The sequence below is a fragment of the Lichenostomus cassidix genome, chromosome 7, assembly GCF_008360975.1.
Source record: "Lichenostomus cassidix isolate B80296 chromosome 7, HeHo_3.0, whole genome shotgun sequence".
Classification (NCBI taxonomy): Eukaryota; Metazoa; Chordata; class Aves; order Passeriformes; family Meliphagidae; genus Lichenostomus; species Lichenostomus cassidix.
Genome location: NC_139488.1, coordinates 28,425,977 through 28,453,167, shown reverse-complemented (window position 1 = coordinate 28,453,167; position 27,191 = coordinate 28,425,977). Strand labels below are relative to the sequence as shown.

Sequence of the window (27,191 nt, the reverse complement as noted above, 5' to 3'; positions counted from 1 at the left end):
GCCAGATCTGCATCCCAAGCCCCAGGGCTTTGCTGCCTCTCCCTGCAGGCTGGCCAAGTTTCTCAGCTGTGGCAGCCTCCACAGTCCTTCTAGATTAAGTGCAAGACCCTTGGAGACAATTTCTTCATTTGCCAAATGGGTTTTTAATCCCCACTGGTGGAGAAGGGGAGCTCCAGAGCATGTCCTCACTGCTCTCAGAGGATGGGAGTTTATGTACTGCTTCTCCACACAGCCTCCTGCTGGTGCCAGGGCTGGATCCCCTTATGGATCCTCTTGCCCACTCACTCTAGCAATTTGAATGAGGATCTCACAGCCCAGCCCTCAGCCCAGCACCCCTCCCACAGAGGCCACTAGCAGGACAAAGTGCTGCTCAGGGTCTCATGCTGACAAGGGAAAAAATCCCAGCAAACACCTCCTGCAGCAGCGTGGCTGTCAGTCTGGCTGTGAGAGGACAAACTCACGGGGATGGAACTACCCAACACAAGAACTTCTCACTCCATCTTCAGTGTCAGTCCACACCATGCAAACACTAAGGGGATGAAACTCAGTTTGCAGTGAATGGAAGAAACACAGCCATGCTCTTTTCCCTTGGAACATAATTTTAATTGAAATGAGGAGAATTTTTTTTTTCTTGGATGAAATAACCTGTTGCATGGCCCAGGGCAGGTGAAAATTTGTAAGGTCCTCTCTGTGGCCAGGAGAGTTTGTTTTCCATACAACAACAGCTGAAAATGGAAATCCTACGCAAGGTAACAAAAGGCAGAACATGAAATGTCCTCTGCTCAAGTGATGTGGGACCTAACAGTGACCAGGCAAAGACAGACAGCTGGAGGGAGGAGAGTGAGATAAAGGAATGGGAAGACAGATCAGGGTTATTCAGTAAAAAAACAGAAATAGACCTTGCCTCTCCCTCTTCCAGCCTGTGCTGTTTCAGGGTTCAGACCAAGAAAGGTACCTAAGGCACATACTTGAATGCCTTTGGGGACCTGCAGGGATCTAAGTGACTTAGATCTAGTTCAATTAAGTGTAACTTAACAGTCAGGCTTTAGAAAAGCAGCATGGGTGCTTCTCCAGAAACTCAGTATTTTGCAGTATTTCTCCTGGTTTGTTGAGCTCATGTTGTAAAGATAAAAAGGCATCTGCAGCAGTAACTGCAAAGCCCACTTGCAAAGCGACTCCAACTGCCCCAGTTCTTAGCATAATCTTATCTTTCACTTGTGCACACGTTGTATCTGGTGGGGAGGGAGAAGCCATCCTGCCATGCCAATGGCCAGGCCCAAAACGCTCTGCCAGCACAGCTCAGCTGCCTGAGAGGGTTCTCACCTGGGCCAGGGGCTGCTTCTCCTTTGCAAGGGTGTCCTTGCCATGCCTACCCCACTTCCCTGCAGGGATTACACCCAGCCCAGACACACCAATGCACAGCAGGGCCCACTGGATGTCCAGATTTTTCCAATGCCACGTTTCAATCCCATTTAAAGGGAACATATCAAAACCAGGAGTGAGAATATTTCTTTTTCCCCAAAAGCATGAGAACAGGCTGCAAACCAAGCCCTCTGTAACAAGGTCCATGCTTCACCTAAACAGCAGAGGGCATGTTTACTCCAAGACAGGCAGCTCAGCATTTTGTAAATATTTCATGGCACCTCTTGGTCACTGAGTTAAAATAAAATACTGACACATTTGCACATGCTGGTAGCAGAGTCAGCAGCATGTTCCTTGCTACCTCACTCAAAAAAACCCCTATATTTCTCTGAAAAAACCGAAATTAATTACAGAGAAATTAAGTGAACTCTAATTTTTAGGAAAATATCTATTACCCGTCACTGACTCAGTCAACTTTGCTGTGATACTTTCAGAGTCTCAAAGCTCACTCAGGCCACTCAGGGCAGCAGGACAGTGGTGTTGCCCATGGAGGCTGCCTCAGGGAAACACAGGGAAATTCTCAAGATTGTACTCATTCACACTAGGATAACAGGCTAGGAAAGGCTTTCTTACCATTATTGCACAAGATTTTGCCAAGAGGGTGTTAGATCTACTCTAGAGATGGACAGCCTCAGATAGAGGGTGAAAACATTTGCCTAAAGCACTTGGGAATTCTTGGTCTGAGCTGAGGGGTGACTTGGAGGCAATGCTGTATCCAGCAAACCATTACTTACTCAACCACGTGGACTGTGGGGGTGCTAACACAGTATTCTTCCACAGAGGATGTTTCCTAGTGCTTATCTTGGTCTAAGTGTCTCTGAGTAGTTCTTGACATGCTAAAATGTCACAACTGAAAAAAACAGATTAAGAAGCCCAATGTACGTACCTTGGCTAATGTTGTAAAGATATTAGTGCTCAGCTCACTAATCTAATGATGGCACATGCAGTGACTTGGCCTGGGCTTCATCTCTGCTTTGCACAGCTGAGACACTGGGACAGACACCAGAGGCTCAGTGACACACGTGTGTCACCCAGCAGCACCTGGAACACTGCAGCTGGACTGGTGCAAAACAAGACCTCTGGAGCTGTGTCAGAACCTTACAGATGAGGTCCATCCCAAAGCTGGGAGGGGCTGCTGCTGGATTTAGTGACGTTTAGCTCAGTCAGATCTTCTGACTGCTGGAAGAACATTCCCTTAGAGAAGAGAGGTATCCTGATGGGATCTGCACAGCTGATTTATGATCCCCTCAGCAAACACTGCAACCCCATGAGATGTTACGACACAGAATTGTAGGACAATTAGTCATGTCATTGTCCAGGACCCCAGACTTGGGTGTGGATGCTATTTACTGGTTCACAAGGGCATACACCTTCCTCCCAGAGGTGGAATTGCCTGTCCCTGTGCAATTAATTACAGACCTGTGGAAAGGGAGTCTCTGATCACCCTTAACTATAGGTTACTCCTATCACTCACATGGCTACAACACATGGTCCTCAAGTGCCTGCTCCTACACTCACATATTTAATGGGTGAGTTTGTGCCTTCTGTTTTATGAAACTGCAGCACAAAGCAGAAAACTATGGGGAAAAAACCAAACCTCATTTCCATCTTTACGCACTGTCATTACATATTAATAAACAAAGAGGAAAAAAACCAATCACCAAGGGATGCTATTTCTAGTCAAAGCTACAATGAGTAGGAAATTCTCCAAGGCCCATGTGAGCAAAAACCCAGCAGTGGAATTTTAGTTCTTTTAAACAGCCACCCAGAATTTCAGCTTCCTGCTCTCACAATATATGTTTTCCACATTTCCTGCTGTCTTTGTGTCCCCTTGAAACAAAGGCGAAGTGCTTCCAGAAACCTGGAATCTACTGAACAGAATCCACTGTGGTATTTCACAATTAGCAAACAAACCGAGATCTGAAAGGCCACAGCAGCTGTGGGACTCCATGGGTGCTGTGCCCAGCTGACTGACTTCTAGTGCAGTGAGTAGGGTGGAGGTAAACTGCACCCACGTTTCCAGGTAATTAATTTGTCTGCTTTGCATGTAGAGACTGCTCTCTCTGTTCCAGCACTGGGTGCACGTTCTCATGCACGAAGAGAAGAAGAGGGATGTCAGGGGTGACAGTCCTGTGAAGGCAGCCAGGTGAGTTGCCCTGTTATTACCTGGCTGTAATGATGACTCCACCTTAATGACACAGGAAAGGCACCTCTGAGTGTTGCTGGCTGGGACACAGCTCTTCTGCCAGCACTCCCAGTGTCTATAAACCCCCTCACGAGCCTGGCCAGGTGTCAGGACAAGGTGTTCCCTCTCCTTGGGCCGTCAGTCACGTTGTCTCCAGCTGCCCTGTGAACTCAGCAGTGGATGTTCCACGCAGAGCAGGGAAAGCAAAACCAGGTGAGATGCAGATGTTCACTGCACACACCGGCTGGGCTGGAGGGGTAGCACAACTCTTTAAGTTATCTAAGCCCAGCACACAAAACCTGGAAGATCCATGAAGCCCTGAATCAGGCTCTGGTGTTGGAATTACCTTGTTTTGCCTCTGATTTAATGAGAAAAGACTTTGGCCTCCCAGGCTGTAATATAGCTCATTTACTTTAACAGGTTTGAAAAGGAGAATGAAAACAATCATAATGAAGGGAAAGGGAGAACAACTGCGGCTTCCAGTAGGTGAATACTCTAGACCTTTACAGACCAGACTTCCCCATGTCCTCTTCTAGGGCTTCATGAGCATTTTATGAGCCTGCCCTTGCTCTGCTCCCTCCAGATGATTTTATTTAGTTTATACTGGGTATCAGCAATCCTTTTCCCCCATTATTTGTTAGCCAGACCAGTGAGATGACCACATTTAATCCTGGCTGCAGGTGTACTAAAACCAGCACAAAGGAAGGGCCATGCTGCTCCTTGCAGGGCAGTGTGACCTTAGTAAGTCACCTCCACAATTGTTCTCTTATCTTCTCTCCCTCTGCCATTTTAAATATTTGCTCAGCCCCAGAGAGTTTTGTCAGAAGCAAACTCGAGCTTTCCAAGCCATGAGGAACACTGTGGCTCCTGGGGACTGCAGTGCAGTGGCACTGTCACCTCCAGTAAGTGATCACAGAGATGCAGGATGGGGCTTTCTGAGTGTAAATCGTGTCACACAGAAGGCACACAGTTGCTTCCCCAAAAGCAGATTGATACCATAGCTAGGACTTCACATTGGTGTCTTTTTGTTTTAATAGGAAGGCCTTTTTTCCTCCTGAACTTCAGAACAGTAGGCTGTACCATGGTAAAAACCCAAATCAAACAATCAAGAAGACTAGAAATGCCGACAGTGCAAGGACTCAGATACCTCCCACTGGAAATTCTAAACCATGTGTTTTTCCTCCTGTTGAGCAAAGTCAAAACACAGAAATCCTCTGCAAAAGAACAGTGGTTTTCACCCAGCTCTGTATATTCAGCTGTGTCTCAGCCACCTGTTATGCCACAGGGCAATTTTAAGTGAGTGAAAGCTTCCACAGACTCATGTGTGATAATGGGCACAGCCTTGTAACAAACACATACACTTCCAGTTGTTACCTCTGACTGGCAAAACACTATTTGAAAATGCAAACACACTCCTGGGAATAATGCAGCTTTAGTGGTAAGGACCATTCAATCTTCAGGATGTCAGCTGGGTCAAAAGCTTTTCTTTAGCACACATGCCAACACAATTAAAATGAAAGTGAGCTTTCAGGTCAACAGCTTAGGTGGTACACATCAATTCACTTCTCCCTCTTTTTATTTTCCCTCTAGGAGGAAGATCAGCTTTCTTTTGCAGGATGTTTATAGTGCAGCCTGTCTAACAGCATCCAGGAGATCTGCTAGGACACAGATATCCCTGTTCTCCAGTGGCCTGTCCTGTCATCACCACAAAATCACCATCTCTCTGAACCATGTCCTTGCCTGTTTCAGCAGGAACCTTTTTCAGCCTTGGAACAATGTATAGAAATGCTTTGTGTAGTCACTATAAACTGGAGGAAAAAAAAAGATCCTGCAAGCTCTTAATTGAGGAGAACCAGATACATAACTCTCCATGATTTTATGCTCTTTCAGGCTCTCTCAACAAGGCACTCCACTAGAACTGGTGGTTCCACACTGCAAAAACAGTAGCATAATGTACCATAATTTGGGTCCACCTATCTGCATTCTGTGATACAGGTACACATCTCTGATACAGGTACATTCACACAATTGGTTTCACCATTCTCTTTCCTTGACAGAAATGCAATTCCCACTCTACTAAGAGAAGAAGGAAACGTCGTCTTTTCTGATTTTTCAGATAAAGTGCTGGTTGTGGTACAATATTTTTCCAGTGATGCATAACACAGGCTTGACTGGCAGTGCAAGCATGTATTGCCAGGGCAAGGGGTGTTTTTAATGTAGAAAGGTGCTACATTTATCAGCAGCTGACACATGTACATTATTGTTGGAATGAGGTCCCAGGTGGGAAACAGAGACTGAGAGTGGCTAGGTGAGCCTCCAGCTCAGCAGGAGCTTGTTAGTGTGCTCCCTCCACTGCTCCCACTAGAAAGGAAGCCCAAACTCCAGTTCAAGGCTTGGCAAAACCAGAATTGACACTTGGTGTGACTCACACTAAATTGGCACACATGCCTGCAATCAGTACAGACCCACCAACTCCCCTTGCAGCAACGACATTGCAAAACAGACATATGTTCTTGGGAAAAAAATAATCACAAGGATGATCGTCTCTACCTCCATACTAGTATTGGGGTCAAGGTCATCACACTCTGATTCCTCTGAGCTGTTTGTCTCCTTGTTTGGCAGCATGAAGAGGAAGAAAGAGAACAAGAGATTAGAAAAAGAGATTGGTTAGTCAAGCAGTTGTGAGCAGCATGGAAATGGGTAACAGTAAGGAAAATGCTCCTAAAACACAAACAAAAACAAACCGACAACAAAACAAGGGAAGCAAAGGCAAAGACATGCTTTTGCCAGAGAAGCAGCAGTGATTCTGCAATTCGTTCAGGTAGTGAAAACAAGGAGGAAGCACGAGGAGGAAGAACTGTGCCACCATGCTGGAGCAGCTGCTTCCCTCGGGCGCAGTCCTTCCTTGTCCAGGGATGCAGTGTCAGGGTTCCTCCCTTTGCACATGCCAGGGCTATTGCACCAGGCTTGTAAGACAGAAAGCCTCTGCAAAGGAAAACACTTAATCATGGGCTCTCCTGGAGAGGGGTGGATCCAAAGGACATGCTCAAGTGCTTTCCTGAATCAAGGCTGGGCTTTGGTTGTGTCAAAATCACAAGTGTTTGCTTGCCTCTGTTGGGAGGGAAAGCCCCAGATTAGTCCTGAGCAGGCCTCATGGTCGGTTTATAGGGATGGATCCTCTGAGTTGGAGCACAGTAGTCAGGCACCCAGAGCAGAAGATGGAGCTTAACCCCACAGTTCTCAACCTTTTCCATACTGGGAGATCTCAGAGAAAGAGAGAGAGACGCAGACACACAGACACACACACACACACAGACACACACAAGACCTTCTCCTGGCCAGACAGAGTCAGCATCTCTGCCCTGTCTGATAACATGGAAAGAAAAAGGTCATTGAGACCATCTCCCTAGACCAAAAACCTTAAGCAACCCCAGGCTGGGAGCCCCTTATCTTAACATCTGGTGAAATATTGACCTAAAGACAACTCATCAACTTCTGCAAGGCCATTGGTTCACCCAGTGGCTTTCTCACTGCTGCAGCTGCTCTGATGAAGCTGCAGACTGGGCTAAATCAGAGGTCAGTAAATCACTAGCGTCCCAATTTTAAGTTATTTAACCATGTATATAGTTGGCGTTTTTTTAATGAAGATTACTTACTTGCATGTGGGATGCCAGGAAAAAGAAAACAAAAACAAAGACTGCATTTCATCTTGCATGCAAAAATCCTGCTAAAATGGATACTACAAAAAAGGAAAAAAAAAACCAAAACCAAAACTGAAGTTGAAAAAAAAACCCAACAAAAAACCAAAACCCAAACTCAAAATTGCCGCCCCCTCCCTCTCTCAGGAGAGGATGCTACAGGGGGTGGAAAGGATGGGAAGCAGGAGAGCAGCACAGAGCTTTCAGATGGCCTTACTCACTTTAACAGAGACTTTGTTCCCCAGAATATCCTTGGATTTACGTGGCCCATTGGCTTCATTTTTGCCACTGCTCTCCTTTTCCGCCCGCTTTCTCATGCGCAGGGTATGCCATGAACATGACTTCCTGTTGTACCAAAAAACGCAGCAGTCAAATGGCAAATCATAGCAGGAAGAAAGGTTTTGGAAAGGGGAGCCAGCATCCACATTTGCAATTACTGCAATTCCCTAGAAGGTGAAAGCCACTGGCAGGCAATATGCCTGTCTCAATCTCAGCAATGAGAGTTGAAGTCAAAAACCAAACCAAAGAGTTCTGCAAAGCAGATGTTGTGCCACACTTGCTGTTTAAATGCATGGAGCAGGAAAAAAATGTCCATGATGGAAGCACAGGCAACTAGAACTTGGTAATCTGGTTTCAGGGACTTTGTCTTGCATTGTCACAAACAGAAATTTATTTTAATTTTGCAATATTTAAAGACCAATTTGGTCCTCAGTCATGTTGGTTAAAAGCAGTGTAACAAATATAAATATGGAATGGTCCTAATAGATCACTCAGTGCAGCAAATTAAAAAAAAATAAGAAATTCAAGTCGTTGCTCCCTACATGTCGCTCAGAACACAAACAGCTCAAAAAAATAGGAGCTGCATTATTAACTTTCCAAGAGAAAAGTCATTTCCTAGAATAAGCTCTGCTGTGCCTCTCAAGACCAAGAATTTCCCATTTGACTTTGCCAATCCAGATAGAGAGGACATCAGTCAGCCCATGGGTTTTGGCTAGTACCACAGCAGCCACCATTTCCAGTAAATTTTTCACCCCTTATTACTGCTCCTATGACCTTATTCTTGGAAAAAAATAATTAAAGACCAATGTCACCCTTTGTAAGAGCAATGCTGTGTTGACGACAGAATTGCGTATCAAAGCAGACATAAGAAATTAAGAAAAAACTGAAACAGTTCTTGATATGGATTTCATTTGGCTTAAAGAGTGGACGGGTTGGGGAAGAATTTGGGGAGGGGTATGTTGTCTAAAGCATAAAGCTCTCAGAACAGCAGTGTGATGAGCTAGGATCCAGGTTCAAAGCATCTGCCCACCTTTAAGTCATGCAAATTTGATTTGCATGTTTAAGCCCAATGTTTGGCACATGTCACGTCTACAGTACCTTGATACATTTTACAAAGGAAGTTGTATGAAATCCAGGGATCACCTGTGATGCCAATAAAACGCAGTATGTTAGCAAGGTAGGACCCAAAGGATGCCCCACACAGCCGACGCTCCCCCATGAACACTGCGTCTGATCCTAAGCGTTTCCTGCTCACACCTCAGCACCTGATGGGAGCTGTGCAATAGCTCAGGTAAAGAAAAAGCAAATGCTGCCACTGCCACAAGACTGAACTGGGTCATGACAACTGCTTTTGCAACCAGGATTAGTCTGCACTACCTCAATGTGTTGGGGCAGCCGTGTCTGAGCACAGGGAGCACCAGAGCACCCTGCAGGGCTCAGGCACTGAGTGCTGATGGGTATTTGGGCTTTTTTGGAGAAGGTCCAAATGAGAAGTGCAGAGCAGGGGAAGTTATCCAACACCTCAGGACTGTTTATTTTCCTTTAGGATATGTAAGAGTCAAGAACATGGCTGATGGACTCCCTGACCTATCAGTGAGTAATTCATGGTGCCACACTACTGGATCGACCATATATTTTGTGTATGGTATTTGTCACAGAAGAAGCAGTTTTATTACTTAAACTAATTAGTCACTGTGATCTGGCAGACGAGATAGGGTTGAAGATAGCATGGCTACAGGCTGTTTTTTACTCATAGGGCTCCTATTATCCAAGAATCTTTTCGTTTTCAGGGTTGTTTTAGCTGTTTGAGTCTGAAAACATCATTTAGGACTTTCGATCTCACTGCAGTGAGAAAGAGAGAAGTGCAATTCACTTCTCTTTCAATTTTGTCATACCTTCCTGGCCACAATTCATCCACCTACAGAATTTGATGCAGAATTTTACTGTACAGCTGCCATGAAATCAGTCTTCACAAGGAGTCTGGTACCGTGGATGATTCTAAGGGCATGTGGTTGCATTTGTGGCTAGAGAGGAACCCGGGAATGGCCGTGGCGGATGTGCAAGAGATGTGCCAAGCAATTCCTTTGGCTTAACATGCAATTCCAGGTAGCATTCATTACTGACTGACAGGTAAAGTTATCATGTCCCTTAACTGAAATGGCAGCACAGATCAAGTTATTATTTTTAGTGAATCTCTCACAAAATCTTTCCTTGTGTTCAATTCTGCGCCTTGAGGTATTTGTGTAAGGTAACACAATTTGTAACATACATCATGCATTACCATCTAGTCATTTTAGAGCTTAAAAGAAATCAACAGGTATTACTGAAAAGAGGGTTGTACCTTCTGTATTTAATACCAAAAAACCACTTTCTTGCATTAGTCATTTCAGACTGACAAATTTCTAAAAATCAGAAAAGAAAAATATATATCCACACATTTGTTAAATAAGCAACAAAATATTATAAACAAAATTAAAACCAAACCAAAACAAAATCAAACAAAACAAAAAAAAGGGTCAAACTAATTCTTTTACCTCATTAAAACATGCTCATGGTGAAAATTTATTTTACATATTTAAAATAGTACATTTAAAATTAGTTACATTACAGGTACAATGATGAACATTGCGACTATCCATTATATTGCACAACCTGACTTCATCAATATGAGTTTGTTTCTTTTTTTTTTTAAATAGTGCAAAATACTTTATACAGGAATGTACTTGGATGGGGGTCTTGCAAACCAAAAAATATATTACAAAAATTACTGCAAACAGAAAAAAATCCCAAAACAAATTAAAAAAAAAAAAAGATACAAGCTGTACAAGGAAATTGCCATAGACAACAAAATCTCTCCTCCTTGAGAAGCAAACCTCAGTCCAACACAGAGCCTGGATTTTTGTTTGCTTTCTTTTTTTTTAAATCTAGATGCTGTTATAACCAATATATAGATTAGCAACTTAATACAACATAAATATAAGTCCAGTCCAAGCAGGTCCATGTTGGTGTAAAATGGTGTCACATAAAGCGTATCTTTAACCGTCTATGGTTTTATTTCTCTCCAAAGTATAAACAAAATCCCACAAAATGAAAATAAGCAAAACCCGAGCTATCCACCATGGCTGCCCGACGCTGCGGATTGACCACTCAGCTTGTTCCAATGGCACTGTAGATAAAAATCAGCAGGATTTCCCTACCATTTGGGTTTGTTTATTTTTATTTATTTTATTTTCCTCAAAAAATCCACACAGTGCTCCCAGCGAAGCCAATATGGCACTTACTTGATGCTTCCATCGCTATTATCTGTAGTGGATTTAGGGAGGGGAGCCAAGATACTGCCAGGGATCCATCCTTCAGCAGCTGGAGAGTGGTCGTTTGCAGGCTGGTACACCAGGAACATGTTCTGCTGGTTGATAGCAAGGATCTGAACCACCTCTCCTTGATTCACACAGATCTCATCCTCCTTCAGTGCATAGTAATCTTTAATCACCACCATGGAAGAGGTCCCATTGCACCCTCCCAAATCAGTCTGAAAACGGACACAACACAAACCGGTGAGCGGGCAGTGTGGAGGAACCTGCCCTTTCTGGCAGTGATCCCACCAATTCATGTCCAGCCTAACCAGACCAGGGAAAAGGACATAAAACACTTGGAAGTTCACATTGGCAGAAAAAGATTTTAAGGGTCTGAAAGGTGGCAGTAACCTAATACAAACCAGTCTCCTATTTCACGTCAGATTTCAGAGCTGCTAACGGCTGTGCCCCCGGGTGCTCTCATCTGCTGGGTGTTACAGATGAATGGTCTGTGCTGAGCCAAAGGGAGAGAAAGACCAATGAAGGCTCAACGTTAGAAGCTGAGTGAATACTCACAGTTAAATATAGGTCATTTTGAAAGTGGCTTTGGTCAACCTCAGTCAGCAGCAGGGTCCAAACACGGTTGGTGGCCACTGATGCTTTGGTGGTTTGTGTGCAGTGCACATGTACCCAAATTACAACCTTTAACTGGCACCCCACGAGCTGTTACGTGGGAAAAGGTCTAAACTCTTCCCTACCATAGACCTTTTTCAGGAATGGGGGGTTAATGGATATTAGAGAAGCCTGAATATTGCTTCTGCCAGTACTGCAAGTGGGTATCTAGTTCACCACATCTGCAAGCACAGTGTCCTGAGAAACACTGAGATCAGTGCTTCAGGGTCAGGCTCTGTCTCTGTTTCCCAGATGAAGTGCCATCAATGAGGATGCCAGAGATTGTGCATGAGTTGTTTATTCCCAAATCACATTTTACCCCTTGGCTTCAGTATGTTGATTCCTGTTGACCTGATCAGCCGATAATTAAAGCTAACTCCACGGATCACCTGTGGTATAAGAAATGTGCCATGAGATCATGTTTTATCAGATGAGCTCAGTACCTTGCTTTGTTCATACTTGTCTCCGGGCTGTGAGTGCTCATACCCTGTGCTGCCATTGGAGGTAGATATCTTCAGGGGTGGGAGAGATGGGTTACGGCTTGTAGTCTTCAAAGGCTTCTCAGACCCTACTGGAATAGAGGAATGGGGTCTGCTGTTGGGCTGAGCGACCCTGCTGGCCTGGGGCCGCAGCACCGCCGAGCTGCTCTCCTTGCGCTGGTACTCGATGGGCGACTGCAGCGCTGCAAGAGAGGACAAGAATCAGCCACACACTCCCCACAGCCTTGCCACGGGCTGCAGAGGTGCTCAAACAGCTGGGGTGGTTCAAACAGAACGGATTTGTATGCTGCAAACCAAGCAGGAACAGGAGATGCTGCCCAAGGAAGCACACAGCATGTTCATGGCTAGACAGGACACAAGCATGTTACACTGGATGTGCACTCCATGCTGCTGTGAGGGACAGCTTCTCTGACCAACACAGTCAGTGGGCTGAAATGTTTGCCATTTATAGCACACATAATTGCATTCCTTCTCTTTGAAATCGCACAAACTGATCATATCCTGTAGCCAAAATAAATGGAAGTCTGAGTAAGAGATGCACAGCACATTTACAGGGAATTTTGCTAACATCACAAAACACAGGTCAAGACCTCTAAGTCTCATTTGCAGATTCCCAAGAAAGTGTGACTACTAAAGACTCTTCAGATGTGATGCACTGCAACTGGGCTCTCAATGTGCTTTTTACATTAACTGTTTTGGTTCAAGGAAACTGCTGGAACTGGCCAGCAAGTGAGGAAGTATAGATGGCACCAAGACATCAATCCCAGCAGTCCAAACCTCTTCAGGAAACACCCAACAGGCAACACTAAACAGCTTCATAAGCCATAAAAAAAGTCTGCTTGGGAGAGTAGATTTTATAGTCATAGAGAGAGCTTGCACTGGGAAAAGGAAAGATAAAAATTCCATATAGTAAAGAAATAAATAATTTGTTATGTTTGGAGGAGAAGGGATCAGGGCTGGGACTCAGAGTAAATGAGAAAAGAAAGATTTGCTGGGCTCAGACTACCAGCTCCAGACCTATGGGCTTGGTTTTTCGCATGTCATGTGGCTTTAAACAGATGATTTATAGCCAGTTAATACTGTGTACATGCACCAGACTAAACCTACTGGAATGCAGAGAGACTAGTCTAGCAAGAGGCAGACAGAGGACATAATGTCACAGCATCAGCCCCACCAGGGAACCACAACAGAAGGAATGTCTTTCCCAAGAAGATGAAAAGGAAAGAAAAACAGAAAAGCTCAGCACCATACAGAACACTCCCTAGCATTCCCCTTCCAGAGAAAGGCAGGACAACTCAAGAAATCACTTCACACTAAAAAAAAAACAAACAAAAAAAATCAAGGAGGATGGCAGATCACCATTTTCTTCAAAAGGACACCAACATAGATCTGTAGCAATCTGGAAGGTTACTTGGCTCCAAAACCTACATGGTGACCCTTGTCACAGAAGCAGATTGTATTTATGCCACAGTGACTGCCAGTTTCACTTGCTTACCTCAGCTGCAACTGGAAATGGTTTGGTCCTGCTGCAGACCAGCACAGGGGACAAGGAGGGCTGGGGAGAACTTTGACAATGATTTTGACAGTGACATTTTTCTATTTTATACAGCAGGTTAGGCTGCAAGGTCTTTAGCAGTAAGATCTGAATGGATACTTATCAATCTATCTTGAAACAATCTACTGTACTCAGGGCCTTTAAAAGGTATTTATCTGAGTGTCGACTTCTGACTACTAATTCCACCATGAACTATCACAGTGATGCCTGGCTTCCAGCCTCCTGTTAATCATCTGTCAGTATTCTTAGAAGCTTCTGGCAAAAGTCAGTGTCCATGTATTTGCATGTTCTCTCTTTCTCTCTCAATGCTACCCACCCCCGACAAAACATGATTTAAAAAAGGTACAGATGAATGGCATTTTCCTTATGAAACATATCCAGCAGTGACATACTTTCTTTACAGCTTGCTTCCTAAAGGACACTCACAATAGACCATCACTTGATGCACAGACTGTTTCTCAAGCTTAGCAGCTTTTACTTTTCCAAGGAAAAATATGAAAAACTTGAATATTACAGTTTTACATTAATGAACTTTGGATTCAAATCTCATGCTTTAGGACTTCCCTGGTAAAGAGAGAAAAATCACAGACAGCTTGGGCAAGAACTCAGGGGGAATATTTTGTTTTTAAGTTTATGCAGCATTGGCTCAATGTGGATTTAATATGATTTTAAGGACAGAAAACATCTGCTTTAATGAAATGCAAAGCTAAAGAACATATTTAAAGATTAGTCAGCCTCAATAAGATTACATTCTAAAAGCCACTTAAAATGTTCTGGACTGGACAGGCTCTACCAGATACAATATAATTTTCTTGGATCTTATTTATAGTTTTAAGGTAAATCCTTAAGCTTGTGTTTTAATATAAATCTATTTTTGCTTTTGCTTTAGAGATAGTGATGATTATGTTCCTAAACCATCAAATTGCTTGCTGGCCTCATAGAAGATAGGCCAAATAGGGCCTATGAAGATGCCTCAGTAGAAAAAGAGGCTTATAGGGCAATAAGTCCTGGGAAGATAAGAGGAAATATATAAAAAAATAAGAAGAACAAGCAAGAAAGATATGGAAGGGACAGAAAAACCCTGCATTAGTGCCTGTGGAGTTGTCCCAAGGCTTTAAAAAAAAAAGTCTGTAGCTAACTGTTAGTGGAACTTACTTTTATTCAAATAATTCCTCATTCAAAGCCAACTGAACTGGCATAAGCCCATCAAGTTTTGGTACCAACTGGTTAAACTGGAGAACTTGGACTGTTCATCTCACCAGTGTATTAAAGGAATCATTTTACAATGTTTGTATCAGGCCATTTCTATTCCAAGTCACGAAAACCCAAAACCAATGTGGCATCATGGGTGAAATACTATTTCCCTTCTCAGCTCAGCCATAGATTCTGAATTGTCACAAACAACTTTTGCACGTAACCCCTTCCCACTTAACTTCTGAAAAGTAAAATTAAGCTGAATTAAAATTCTTAAAACTGCCACATTGAAGAAAACTGTGAACTGAAAGAGCCTCTTCCCATTTTGCAACAAAAAATCCACAAAACCGAGTAACAAAACCCAAAAAAACCCCCAAACAAAAAACAAACAAAAGTACCCCCCAACTTATTGTGGCAAGCCAAAACATCTTAATTCAAGCAAGTAAGTTGTATTATTGAACATGCATTAGGCTATTAAATATAGAACTCTAATATAAACTCCATAAAACAAGCTGTTTCAAAATGAATAGTGCAAAGCAATCTTGGAGGCATCCAAAGCAACTTTGTTGCTTCCAAACAGACAAAAGAGATACTATTTTTAGATTCTTTCTCTAGTCCTGTTCCCTCATCTTACCCTCATCCACTCATGAGCAAGAGCAAGCTAAAATTGTTAATCTGAATTTGATTCCTCTGTATTTTCAAATTACACACTTTTGTTGATTTTTGAGAGCTTTTATTTTAAACATAGCTTTAATTTGAGATATTATTTCAGATCACGTCAAATCTGTTTCTAAAACAAAGCTTGTACTTTGGAAAGGCCCCTGATCATGCACAGCTTCTATGGGTCCTAGGAGAAAAAAAAGCCCCTTTCCTTTTTTTACTAGCCCTTTCCTTTTTTTTTTTTTTTGTTTTGTTTTGATTATTGTTTTTTTAAAGCAGCTGCTGCCCTGCAGAGCTGGGACCTGTAGGGGGGTGGATGGTGAGGCAGTCTTCATCCCACCTGTAAATTATGACTCCTTCCTATTTACTCTCTGGACACCGACTGACCCAGTGCTTAATGACAGGCAGACTGGACTGGAGTTTTCTCCCTGGGATTTTTGTTATGAGAAGAAGTCACTCAATATTGTTCCCATAGAGGAAACAAAGATCCTAAATCCCATTTAGTGCCACAGTTTGGGAAACAGAACAAAGACCACATACGTACCATTTAGGAAATCTCTTTGTGTGTCCAGGACCTGGTTGATGTCCTGTACCCAAGCTTGCTGAATTTCTGGGTTAGCTGCCTGCAAAATGACTCTGTCTGATGTTTCCCGGCTCATTAGAGCAAACTTGCAGGGATCATTGTCCACATTTTCTTCAATGATAAGGTAGTTCATCTGAAACAAGCCAAGGTAAGCATGTTACAGGGAGCATGAGTTAGTATTACACAAGAATCAAAACTGTTGTGAAATGTTCCTGAAAATAATTGAGTCCAATAACAAACTGTTAGATCATAATCAGAAGAATTTGTCTCATCTAGATTTACCCAGATAAATCTAAATCTTAAATATGATGCTTAATAAAGCTCTGACAGATGTACCAGACATCCACCCGCCTTGTCTTGAATTACAACTTCTATTTTAAGGTAACACAGACCTGACTGTTGTGCTTAAAATTTACTGTAACCTATAAATAGAGCAATAATGTTCCTATTAATATGTTAATGAAGTCTATAATTCCTCCATTTGAAATAAGGGTTTACATTTCTTGTCCTCTGATAAGAAAGTCTCAGTCATTAGCGCATTTTAAAAATGGAATGGACTGTGCACAGGGATATAATGAAAAAAAAAGAGCAATTCTCCCACGATGCTCCAACAGATTTTATTTCTAGCAGATTAGACTCATCTGTGTGCAATCCCTTCACTTAACTGTAGTCACAGATATTCTTTCTGGAAATCACATGGATGGCAATTTTGGCTGCTGTTCCACCCTTGTGAGGCTTCTGTTTTAAGTGTACTCATAATTTTAGCTTTTCCTGAGATACTCAGGGCAGCAAACAAGAATAGGTTGGCATAGCCTCTCAAAAGAAACCCCAAAAAACCCAAGGGAACGAGAGTCTTCATGTCACAAGCAGACAGCTCTGAAGACTAAGGCAGTAATATCCCCTAGAAGAAGTCCATCTCCTATTGCTCTGAGTATCTGTCAAGGTTTGGAGAGACCCACTCCACATCAGAATACCGTCCAGCATTCAAAGTGCAAGATGGAATTACCCTCTTCTTTTGCTTCTGGGGGTCCCTGTGAAGTTACAGTGACATGCAGGAACTCCCCTGACATGGGGACAAGGAAAGGGACAGACAGAGAGCCTGGACATGCTCTTCCTCTTGACCTGAGCTATTTTTCCTCTGGCTGATAGCGAAAGCAATCCTGGTGTGACTCCAGGTAAAAGATATGTAGGCCAGAGTCCCTTAAGCTCCTATTTGTGTCTCAGAGAGGTGCATTTACCAAAACCCCCACTTAGGTATTTTGAGAGCCTGAAAGGTGTCCAGCTGGGAAGTATCTGAGAAGGGATGTGCCATTGCTCAACACTAAGGACCTTATTGGATAAAAAAAGGTTCCTTGCTAATGCAGGACACACTGAAGCTTCTGTCACAGTTTGGGTGTGACAGACCTTGGAGAACAATATTTGGGAGTCTCATGTCCCTGACAGACCAGAACAGCTGCATCTGAAGTCAGATGCACTTTTTACTCTGTGGCTGTGACAGAGGAAAGAAACAGGATCAGGTGGAGGTTCCACTGCAAGCTGAGGATGCCCAGAGCCCAGGGAGGCAGGGAATGGTCCTGGCTCCCCTAAGAGCCACAGCTCTGCTCTGTGGGAAACAGACAAATGCAAAAGCAGCCCCGAGCTGCTGGGAGTGGGGCTGGGAGGAAGGGTGTGAGAGCTGCTGGTGCACAGACTCCATGCTGAGGTGGGGGAGACACACATGGAGCCACGGGGGATCCCACAGTTGCAGGAGGATGAGCTGTTTGCCAAGTGGAGGAAAAGGGGCTGGGAAACCATCACACGAAAATTTTAAACTCAAGCAGTGGGAACAGCATTCCTTTTGCAGGCTGTTTAACTAGAAAAGCAACTCATACCCTTGAGGCAAGCTAATTTTATTGACATTAGGAGAGATTTATTTTTCTCTCTTTATTTACAATATACAATTCAAGAATTGTTTCCTGCAGATAAAAGCCTCATTGTTATATATACAATAAAATGAAGTAAAAATGATTCATGCTGTTTCCATCTCCAATTTTAATAATGATTTAAATCAGCAAAAAGATAAAATCAAAGCTGATCATCTAAATCAAGATGACTGTTTATTTGTACACTTTAGGTTTTCCCTTTATAGCCTATTATTTGGTTGGAAACTATAAAATGCACTGACTTGCAAATGGATGTAGGCTTTTCAGTAAATGTTGTTGTTTCCATCAGCCAAGATGACCTCATTTCAGTAAATATGCTGTTTACCATAAATTTGTTTAGTTATATACGTTAATGTGCATCATTTCAGCCGACAGTGCTCTCTTCTATTTCATATTAATGTACCATTTAAAACTTAGAGCCAACACAATACATTCTCCCATGTCTCTTAACCTGTATCTTTGAAAAGGAAATCAATCCCAGACTGGTTTCTCAGCTTTGAACAACCCAGAAATTCAAATGAATTAGTGATTTTGCTCTTTCTGCAGGCACAGCAAAGGCTGTTCTACCAGGAGATTTGCAGCACTCATTCACCTTCACTTACCATTTTACAGGTTAACTTTGCATTTGTTAAACAAGGAAGTATTTCCCCTGGTTACTTTCAGTTTTTACTTTTAGCCCCAGCCCCATAATCTGGACAAATTATTTAAAACCAACATTAATTTCTTAAAACTCTCTTTATAGTTTAGCTGGTTTTACAATTCCTCACAGCCGTATTTTTAGAACTATGTGTGGTTTTGTTTGCCTTTGAAACATTCTTGCAACATCCACATTTGTACTAAGAGCCTTCACCCAAATTAGAGAGAGTATTTCCAGTAATATTATATAAAGACTTAGTATTGACTTACAGTTTGACCTAAAATGAGTGTTTTGGATACTGTACCTTCATTTACCTTTTATGATCATGCATAAAAGCAACTACTGTAAACTTCCTTTGACTACTGCAGGTTTGGTAGCAGTATTTGCTGATAAAGAGTTATGAATGAGAGAGGACTTGCCCTGGCTGTGTTCCTTGTAAAAATTACCCAGGACATTTAGACTCCCAGTGGTTTATTTAGAGATGGTCTCAAACAGCTTCTGGTCCACTGAAGGGGAAATGCAAATATTTTCTTCACATTGCTGTCCCCCTGTGACAGGATGACCCTTACATGGCCATCAAACAGAATATGTTTCTCCCTCTGCATTTCTTACCTTTATGCTTTTCTTGAACATGTAGCCAGGCGTTAGAGATCCTTTCCTAAGGAGTTCACTGAAGATAACTATTTGCTCAAAGAGAAACACCCTGCGCTCCTTGGGTCGAGACTGAACCCCTGAGTCCTGCTCTGTCACGTAGAAGGTGTCCTGCTGCAGCAGCTTGCCTTGAGCTGTCAGTTTGCCCTGAGGAGCAGACAAGGCACCAACATTACAAATCTTGACCCACCGTGATCCCACAAGGTGAAATACTCTATTTTGTGCAGTCCATGTTTTCCAGGCAGCCCTGCATTCATGTGAGACAAATCCTCTCTAAGTTAGCAAAGCAGCAATCCTGTAGACCTCAGCTGAACACAAGTAACACGGGTTTTCTTTGCTCTCATTGCCATCAGTTGTGCATATAAAACCAAAAGCAAGAGGTCTCAAGCAGACTGTTTTGTACACTTCAAACCCTGTTCCCATTATGCAGTTTCTTCCTTTACTACCTCAGTCATGAGCTCTCCACCATGCCCTAAGCCAGCAGTCCTTGACACAACATCTCTGAAGGTGAAGAAATCAGGACCTACCTGCTTGCAGTGCGTAAGACTATAAGACAAATCTTAATTCATCTGGGGATAAGACCTCTCACCAAAGCCTACGCTGGCTTAGTTACAAGCCACAAGCTGTAACCTGTGTGGTTGTGACTCACAAGCTCCCCCCCTGGATATTGCAGAACTTGGCGGGTGCTGTTAATGTGTTAATGCCAGGTGACCTTACTGAAAGGCAGAGCAGGCTGGTTCATCACTTATTTTGCTCTGGTAATAGATGGAATAAGTCTCATTAAAGCTTGCAGAAGCTTTTACAGACCTCACATTTTGAAGAAACAATAGACAGATGGTCACAAGTTTAGAGTGAGAAGTGTGTCACCCCCCACCTTTGAAACCTCACCAAGCCACACAGCTCAGTACTGCAGAAGAACAAACCCTAGATAAGCAGCTTGGGTAGATTGTAGAGACAATCATAGAAAGATAAAATAATTTCCCTTGCCTAGTTATTATTACAAGCAGAATGCAAATGCATACCTCAAAGCCTTGGAGGCGACCCAGGTTCATCATGTCATTGCAACGTTTTGGTACAAGGCACATTAATTCAACTGCTTTCTGTTGAGGGAAAGGGATGCTGCATTATTACAAGAGAACCAGAGAGTTCCTAAAAGCACAGTGTCCAATAATGAAGTTCAATAGCACGATTGCTGCAGTGACTCATGGCAAGGCCCTCATGAATAGATGTCTAAAAGAGGATGGTGCAGGACTAAAATGCAGGACTGCGCCATCATCTTTTAATTCTGATTTAAGCTAAGAGAAATGCCACATTTAGAAAACCAGCAGGACCTTCAACTATTGTTAAAGAATACTGGGATTTTCATTCCCTCATACAAAGTCCCATTAGCCCTATTGTCCAGGGCATGAAAATGTACCTCTATCTCGGAGCACTCCAGACCAGCTTTTTCACTGTACCTCAGGAAGTCCTGGAGAAAGCAGAAAGGTTTGCATTAAGGCACTTCAGAAAAGAGAGAACAAAAGGCACCAGTTTGAAAAGGAAAAAGCATATTCAGCATGTGATTTTCTGAGAAGAAACTTGCTAATATTAATAAATTCATCTTCAGAGATTGCTGAATGTCATAACCACTTTAGAGATATGGAAAAGGGGTGTGGATGGTTGTTGAAAACATCACAGAAAAAAAGCCAAAGCTGGGGTTAGTCCTTGGAATGCTTACTTGGTCCCTGTCTTAAGCCACAAGACCACACACACATGAAGATTTTTCTTTTCCCTTCTGGCCTTTTGGGGAACACACTGCTGTGCCTTTGCCAGTGTGCAATTCCCAAAGCTGGGCTGAGGCAGCCTGCTGGGGTATAGCTCAAAAAGGAGGAGAAACCAGCTCAGAGTCCTGGTGCTGCTGAAGAGTACAGAATGGGTTCAGACATGCCCTATCTTATATATTGGCTTCAGACCCCTCAAGATGAATTTTCAAAAGTGCTGAGTAATTTCCATTATGGATAAGTCAGCACAAACCAGATTCGTCAGGCTCCTTGAGAAAGAAATTGTGGTGAGCTCCACAAATTGTAAGACAACTGAATATTCTGCAAGTAAGTTTCTTCAGCTGATTTGAAGACAGATATTAAGAAGTGGAAGCTATAGCATTTACTAGAAGCATGCCATTCAGCACCAAAGACACACTGTACCAATACATTTCTGTATCTTTGTTCCAACTAAAAAAAATTGAAAGTTTATACTCTGAAACTTTCAATTTCAACTTTCAAGAAGAAAATTCCTATTTGAAGTGTACCCTTCTATAAAAAAAATCCAAAAGGAAAAAAAAATCTGTTTACTACCCTAAATTACAAACAACTCGTGCAGATGTGGCCTCCTGCTCTGGATATTTTCCACAGGTCTCTGTCATTGTAGGCCCAGAGAGCAGACCCCTCTTTCCTCTTAATCTAATGAATTTATTCCTCAGTTTTGTACTGTATCTAGTCTAGGCACTACCCAGCTCCAACAACTTTTAACTCCTGTGTTCTTTGTGGACTACTGATAAAAGTGTTATTTTATTTGGAACAGAAATAAGTCTAAGGTTGATACTTAAAATTACAGCATATAATGCAACATGCAGTATGCAGTTTAATCCAAACTGTATCTTTTCACTCACCTTGAGAAGAAGCTGATATTTAGTTATTCTCTGAATGGGTTTGATCAGAAAATCACTGATGGTCAGCCGTTGGCTTATCTCCTGCTGAACCTCCTAAAAAAATGAGGATTAAAAACAATTGCAAACAATCACAGAGTAAGACAGAGAACACGATAAAACGTCTCAGCAGAGACTTATTTCTGCAGAAAGTTTGTCTGTTTTTAATCTTTTGTTTGCAAGAGGGAATTCCTGAGGATTTAAAAATCTGGCACAACCTATTTAGGCAAGGACTGAGTACAGTCATGACCGAGCTGGAAGGCATTGGAAAGCACAGGATCCCTCCTCCCCCTCTGAGCTGACCGAGCAGCCTGGCAAGGTCTGAGGGTCACTCTTTCCACTGCAGTGGGGATTAGCTCACCAGGGAGTTCTGCAGGACATGCCTCCAGCCCTGGGGTGACAGAAAACATCTTTCTCTTGTTCAACAAGCTTCTTTCACATTACTATCAAAACGTGTCTAGTCCCAAAGACTTCTTGAAACAGACAAATTTACTGGGGATTTATGAGAGGCAACACCCAGCTCCAACAGCTTTTACCTCCTCTGTTGTTTGTAGACTTATTTTATTGTGTTAGAAATAAGTGCATTTGTGGTACTCTAAGGGCCACACACAGTTAGTAAAAATTAAATATTTATTAGAAATGAACAATATGAGAATTTGAAAGCAACTAAATAATAACACTTTCTCCCTACGGCAGAGACCTCAGCAGCATGTGCAGTGTCAAAATCTTCAAGTTTGTTTTAGGCAAACCCCATAGGTTACAGAACAGTCTCCTTGACCTGGGCTCACAGTTGTAAGCAGTAATAATGTATAATGTGCCATGCTTACCTCAAAGTAGGTTTCATACTCAGCTACGATATACTCAGACCGCGGCTTGTTTTGGCAATACACCACATACATGTGCAATCGCCGCTCCTGTGAAGGCAAGAGGCAAGGCAGCAATGTGAGATATTGGCCACCCTGCTGTTATTAAAAGGTGGCAGAAAGTTGCTATGATGTTCTGCTTGGTCTTCCTTATTTTTGGTTTAATCAGAGACTTAGTTTGCTGAAGCAGGAAAGAAAATTGGTAACTGGTTTTGTTTTCCACTTGTACACTTATGCAAGGGGAGCTTTCTGGGCTGTGGCCAGTGAGAGATGTTATATCCACACTGACAGGTCTGAAACTTCCTCTAGAGTTACACCCTGGCTAATACCACATGAACATGTAAATTGTGGCAGTTGGCAAGTACCAGCCATAATTGTATTTTGGCAGATGTCCTTAGCCAGTTCAGTTTTGCCCTGCAAATAAACTGTCTGCAAGAAGACAGTGATTAATGCTTTAGTGCAATCCAGCTGTCCACTGAAAATGTATAACTATGGGGATACTTAATGTTTAAATTCAGTTTAGACATGTAAAAGTATGGAGTTGACATGAACAGGTGTTTTTGAAAAGGAGCTATCACACCCTAAATGGCAATTGTACTAGATCCAGTACAAAAAATAAAACTTACATGCTTAATGAAGAGCTGTGCTAAACGGTCAGGTTCTTGAAGACATTTTTCCAGTTCAGCCAGGAAAAAGCTGAAAGAAAGGACATCATCAACACTTCAGAATGCTTCCTTTGGTCACCTCAGCAACAAACTAGTTATCCTTCAGATATATCAGTGGCATTTTAGCTACAGTATCCAATAACAAATTTAAAGGTAAGCTTGGCTTCAGGCCTTAATGGTAGAATTTCCATTGCATTGAAGAGAGCTGTGAAATGGGGAGGTCTTGTCTTGCAAGCTGTGTGCTCTTCTTTACTGAGACAGTGGTTGCAATTTTCAAAAAGTGCTGATCACTATCTAATTGCGAGAGTTGCTTTCCTTCACTGAGAACTCCTGAAGTAAAACTCTTCCATATACCAAAATGCTTGTGGAAACTCAGCTTATGAAAACTCCAGCTTTACCAGGAGTTCTCAGCTGCATGAGCACATTTGGAGAACTGGTCAGCGTGAAAGAGATGAATATGTTTCCACCTGAATAAACAAATCAACATATTTTGCTGGTGGAGTTACGGTATGTTTTGTTTGTTACTGTTTTTAATTTCGTAATAAATAATAACATGTAATTCATAATAGTCATAATAATTCATAAACATCATCTCTATCCTGACATGCAGTTTTGGGGAGGTCATTCATTGTAGCTCAAATGCCCTTATCTAGAATATACTGGGATGCCTAAAACCGACCTAAAAACTTCAGAAATACTGTTAGATTTTTCTCTCTGGTAGGCAAATCCCAACAATCTCCCTGTCCATGATATTCCCCTTTTTCACTTCTGGATTTAAGTTTCAAATGCCTACAGTAGCTAGATTTGGTGAGAGGACATGCTTGCAATGGTCTGGTCCCAAGAAATCCCAGAACCTCAAAAAATGATGTAAATTGGATAGATGTCCCAAATAAAAATCCCCATTGCTACCCTTAGACACAGCTGCTTTTATAACTCAATCCTCCATAAATGCTACATTCATCTGCATTTAAATAGACTTCTTGACCCAGATACATGGAACTAAAAATAGGGAATCCTTCCCTATGTGTTACAGAAAATTCCCATCCTCACACTTAATCAAGGAATGGCACTGGTAAAAAATCACTCCATTCTTGGTATCAACTTAATCCATGATGAAGCTTTTTCTGACATTTTTTAGTTTGTGCTCACAAGATCATCTGTCAGAACATAAGGACAGGCCCAGGCCATGAGACAAGCACCTATGAGACACACGATGGCAAGGATACTGTGTTTCTTGGGTGAGGGAAATATCCAGAGCTGAAGGAAGATCCAGACCAATGCCTCTTCCTCCAGTCTGCACATGCATGCTCAAATTTTAGTCAGCTGGAACTGTGGAGTATTTCTGAGGGGCAGACTTGAAATGATGACCATATTGTCCATAAGCAAGACGTTGTTCATAAAGTTACATGGGAAATGGCCCAGGACTTGTGTTTCCAGCAGCTTTTCAAAATGTACTTCTGTGAGTAAGATTTTCAAGGAATGGAGCTCCTAACTCAGAGCCAAAAGCATCAACTAGGCCAAAGCATTTCAGGGCTTTCAGGTGAAAAGGGCCTTAAAGGAATTTGTGTTTTATCACCCTTCTAGCCAAATACCACTGGTATGGTCAGCCTTCATGATCCAATCAGCTGCATGTGAAGATGTTCATGCTGCTGAGAACCACAAGAAAGGAAGGAAACCATAATTTTTCAGATTGCCACTGGCCACCAGCAGGATGCACTGAGCCTACAGCTGTGACCCAAGAAACACAATTATGGCAGCCCCAGTAGCTTTTCTGGGGATCCAGCAAATACCCCACAAGCAGCAACTCTCTGAGTGATGCTGCAAATGCTTATAAGCAGCAGCTCAGGAACTGTGGATGGACCACAGTGATCCCTCCCAGTGAAGCCCTTTGCTGTGGCAGAGCCATCAGCAGCACAGAACTGACACAGGGCAGACTCCTGTGGGCAGCTTTCCTGTCACACTGACCAGCACTGCTGGCACTGTGCTGGAGCCAGCATAAAGCTGTACCTGTGATCAGAGACAGCATGAAAAACACCCTCCCAGGAAGCCAGGCAGTGCAAAGCTATCACATGACAAAGTTCTTTTTTTTCACTGGGAAAATGATTTAATGTAAAAAATCATGCAGTCATGCTGGTTCTAGCTGGGTAGATGAAGCCCTGTGTCAGGACACAGTGTATCATGAAACTGTGGCTAAAAGCACATAAATCAGAACATCTTCTCAGGATTCAAGGTAGCCATGATTTGTGATGCCATTAAGCAGCACTTACAAGCCAACAGAGACAACCAAAAGAGAGCCAAAGTCCTTTGGAAGTTCAGCCCTGAATGACCTGATGTTCAATTAAAAGCAGTTTAGACATACAGACACCATATAAACCAATCCTCTATGAACAAGAGGCTAGGAAGGTGCTGAAAGAGGAACTAAACCAAAAACTTACTCTTTGTGCCAGTCATAGATCTGGTGAATATTGCCAAATACTATCTTGTCTTTCCCTTTCATATCTTCAGAAACTCCTTTCTCTTCCATCCTCTTCATGAAGCCCTTTAGGATTAAGGATCAGTAATCAGCAAAGGATTCATTTGAAGGGGAAGCACAATTACATTTTTTTTAAAGAAGCAAATGTTTAATGCCAAGATATTTTACATTGAAAATGCTTAAAATATCTTTTGTACAATTTAAAACCAGAAATGCAAGTAGATACTTTAAATTACACAGTTTGCTTAAAATAAAATGTTAAATGATTTGTTTAGAATATCAGCAATACTTACACAAACCATTATTAGATGCAATTGAAGTGACAAGTGCAATTGTAAGACAAAAGTTAAACAAAGTAGTTTATCAAGCTCTTGGCTTCTCTGGTAAGAGGAAGAAATCAGACTCTGTACAGAGTTCTTCCATTCATCACCATGTGGGATGGAAGTATCTTGTGGGAGCACAAAGCCAAGCAGTAAGTTTAAAGAGTCACAAGAACAGGATTTCTCACACCTCCTGAGAGTTTCTTTGTAAGCCTTTGGAGCACGACAGCCCTGTCAGGCTTGCCAGTGGTGCATGATGTAAACAGAACATAACACAAAGGTCTTTCCAGTTTGGAAGCCGTTGAAAATCACTGTTAGATAGACTGGTAATTCTCCCTGGACTTGTGAATGCCACTAGTGAATCACATGCCTCCAGTTCTGAGTTCTTGTTGGGAAAAAAACTGAACCCTGCACTGGGTTGGATCTGACAGGTATCCCTAGGGATCAGCATGATCTTTACAAGTTGAAGCTTAAAAAAAAAAAAAAAAAAGACTGTTTTTCAATGCAAAAAGGTTGGTTTTTCAATGTAAAAAATCCCCAAACTTTCTTTTATCTGAGGCTTTTTTGCAAAAGAATAATCCACGGGCCACACATTGACCTCAATGCAGCCCCAGCTTCTGGAAAGGTACTCAGACACAGGACATAAGTCCAGGTGCAAACTCAAGTAATGTATGTGCTACCATTTCCCAATATGATGTGAAGAAAAGCAAGAAATAAGTGGTAGGAGAATAACGTATTCTCCACCAATGTCTCCAAGGATGCATTATAGCAAAAAGAGTTTGTCACAAGTAGAGTAGCCAAGAAAAACCTCTGCACACTGGAGTTGAACCTAAAATACAACATTTGCTAGATGGAAACAAAAATAGTTTCCAAAGGCATTTCTTCTTGTTTCTGTCAACATGAGAAGGGGACCATGGAAGCAGACTGCAAAATTAA

The 27,191-nt window shown here is 42.4% G+C and overlaps 1 protein-coding gene across 11 annotated transcripts in view; it reads right to left on the bottom strand.

Annotated features, from left to right (window-relative positions):
- Window positions 1-27,191, bottom strand: part of KALRN (kalirin RhoGEF kinase) — a 476,294-nt gene that overhangs the window by 19,492 nt on the left and 429,611 nt on the right. For 8 of the 11 annotated variants that reach the window (XM_085066971.1, XM_085066977.1, XM_085066972.1 and 5 more), the window contains 12 exons: window positions 25,898-26,001; window positions 23,424-23,493; window positions 22,762-22,848; window positions 21,899-21,991; window positions 20,669-20,719; window positions 20,274-20,351; window positions 19,213-19,398; window positions 16,003-16,174; window positions 11,993-12,231; window positions 10,866-11,113; window positions 7,527-7,650; window positions 6,158-6,217 (listed from right to left, as the gene is read on the bottom strand). In XM_085066971.1, coding sequence (XP_084923097.1) covers window positions 6,158-6,217; window positions 7,527-7,650; window positions 10,866-11,113; window positions 11,993-12,231; window positions 16,003-16,174; window positions 19,213-19,398; window positions 20,274-20,351; window positions 20,669-20,719; window positions 21,899-21,991; window positions 22,762-22,848; window positions 23,424-23,493; window positions 25,898-26,001 — 1,512 coding nt within the window. Of the gene's footprint in view, window positions 1-6,157; window positions 6,218-7,526; window positions 7,651-8,708; window positions 8,728-9,904; window positions 11,114-11,992; window positions 12,232-16,002; window positions 16,175-19,212; window positions 19,399-20,273; window positions 20,352-20,668; window positions 20,720-21,898; window positions 21,992-22,761; window positions 22,849-23,423; window positions 23,494-25,897; window positions 26,002-27,191 lie in introns of those variants that run through there. The other 3 variants (XM_085066979.1, XM_085066980.1, XM_085066981.1) reach the window with 3 other exon arrangements.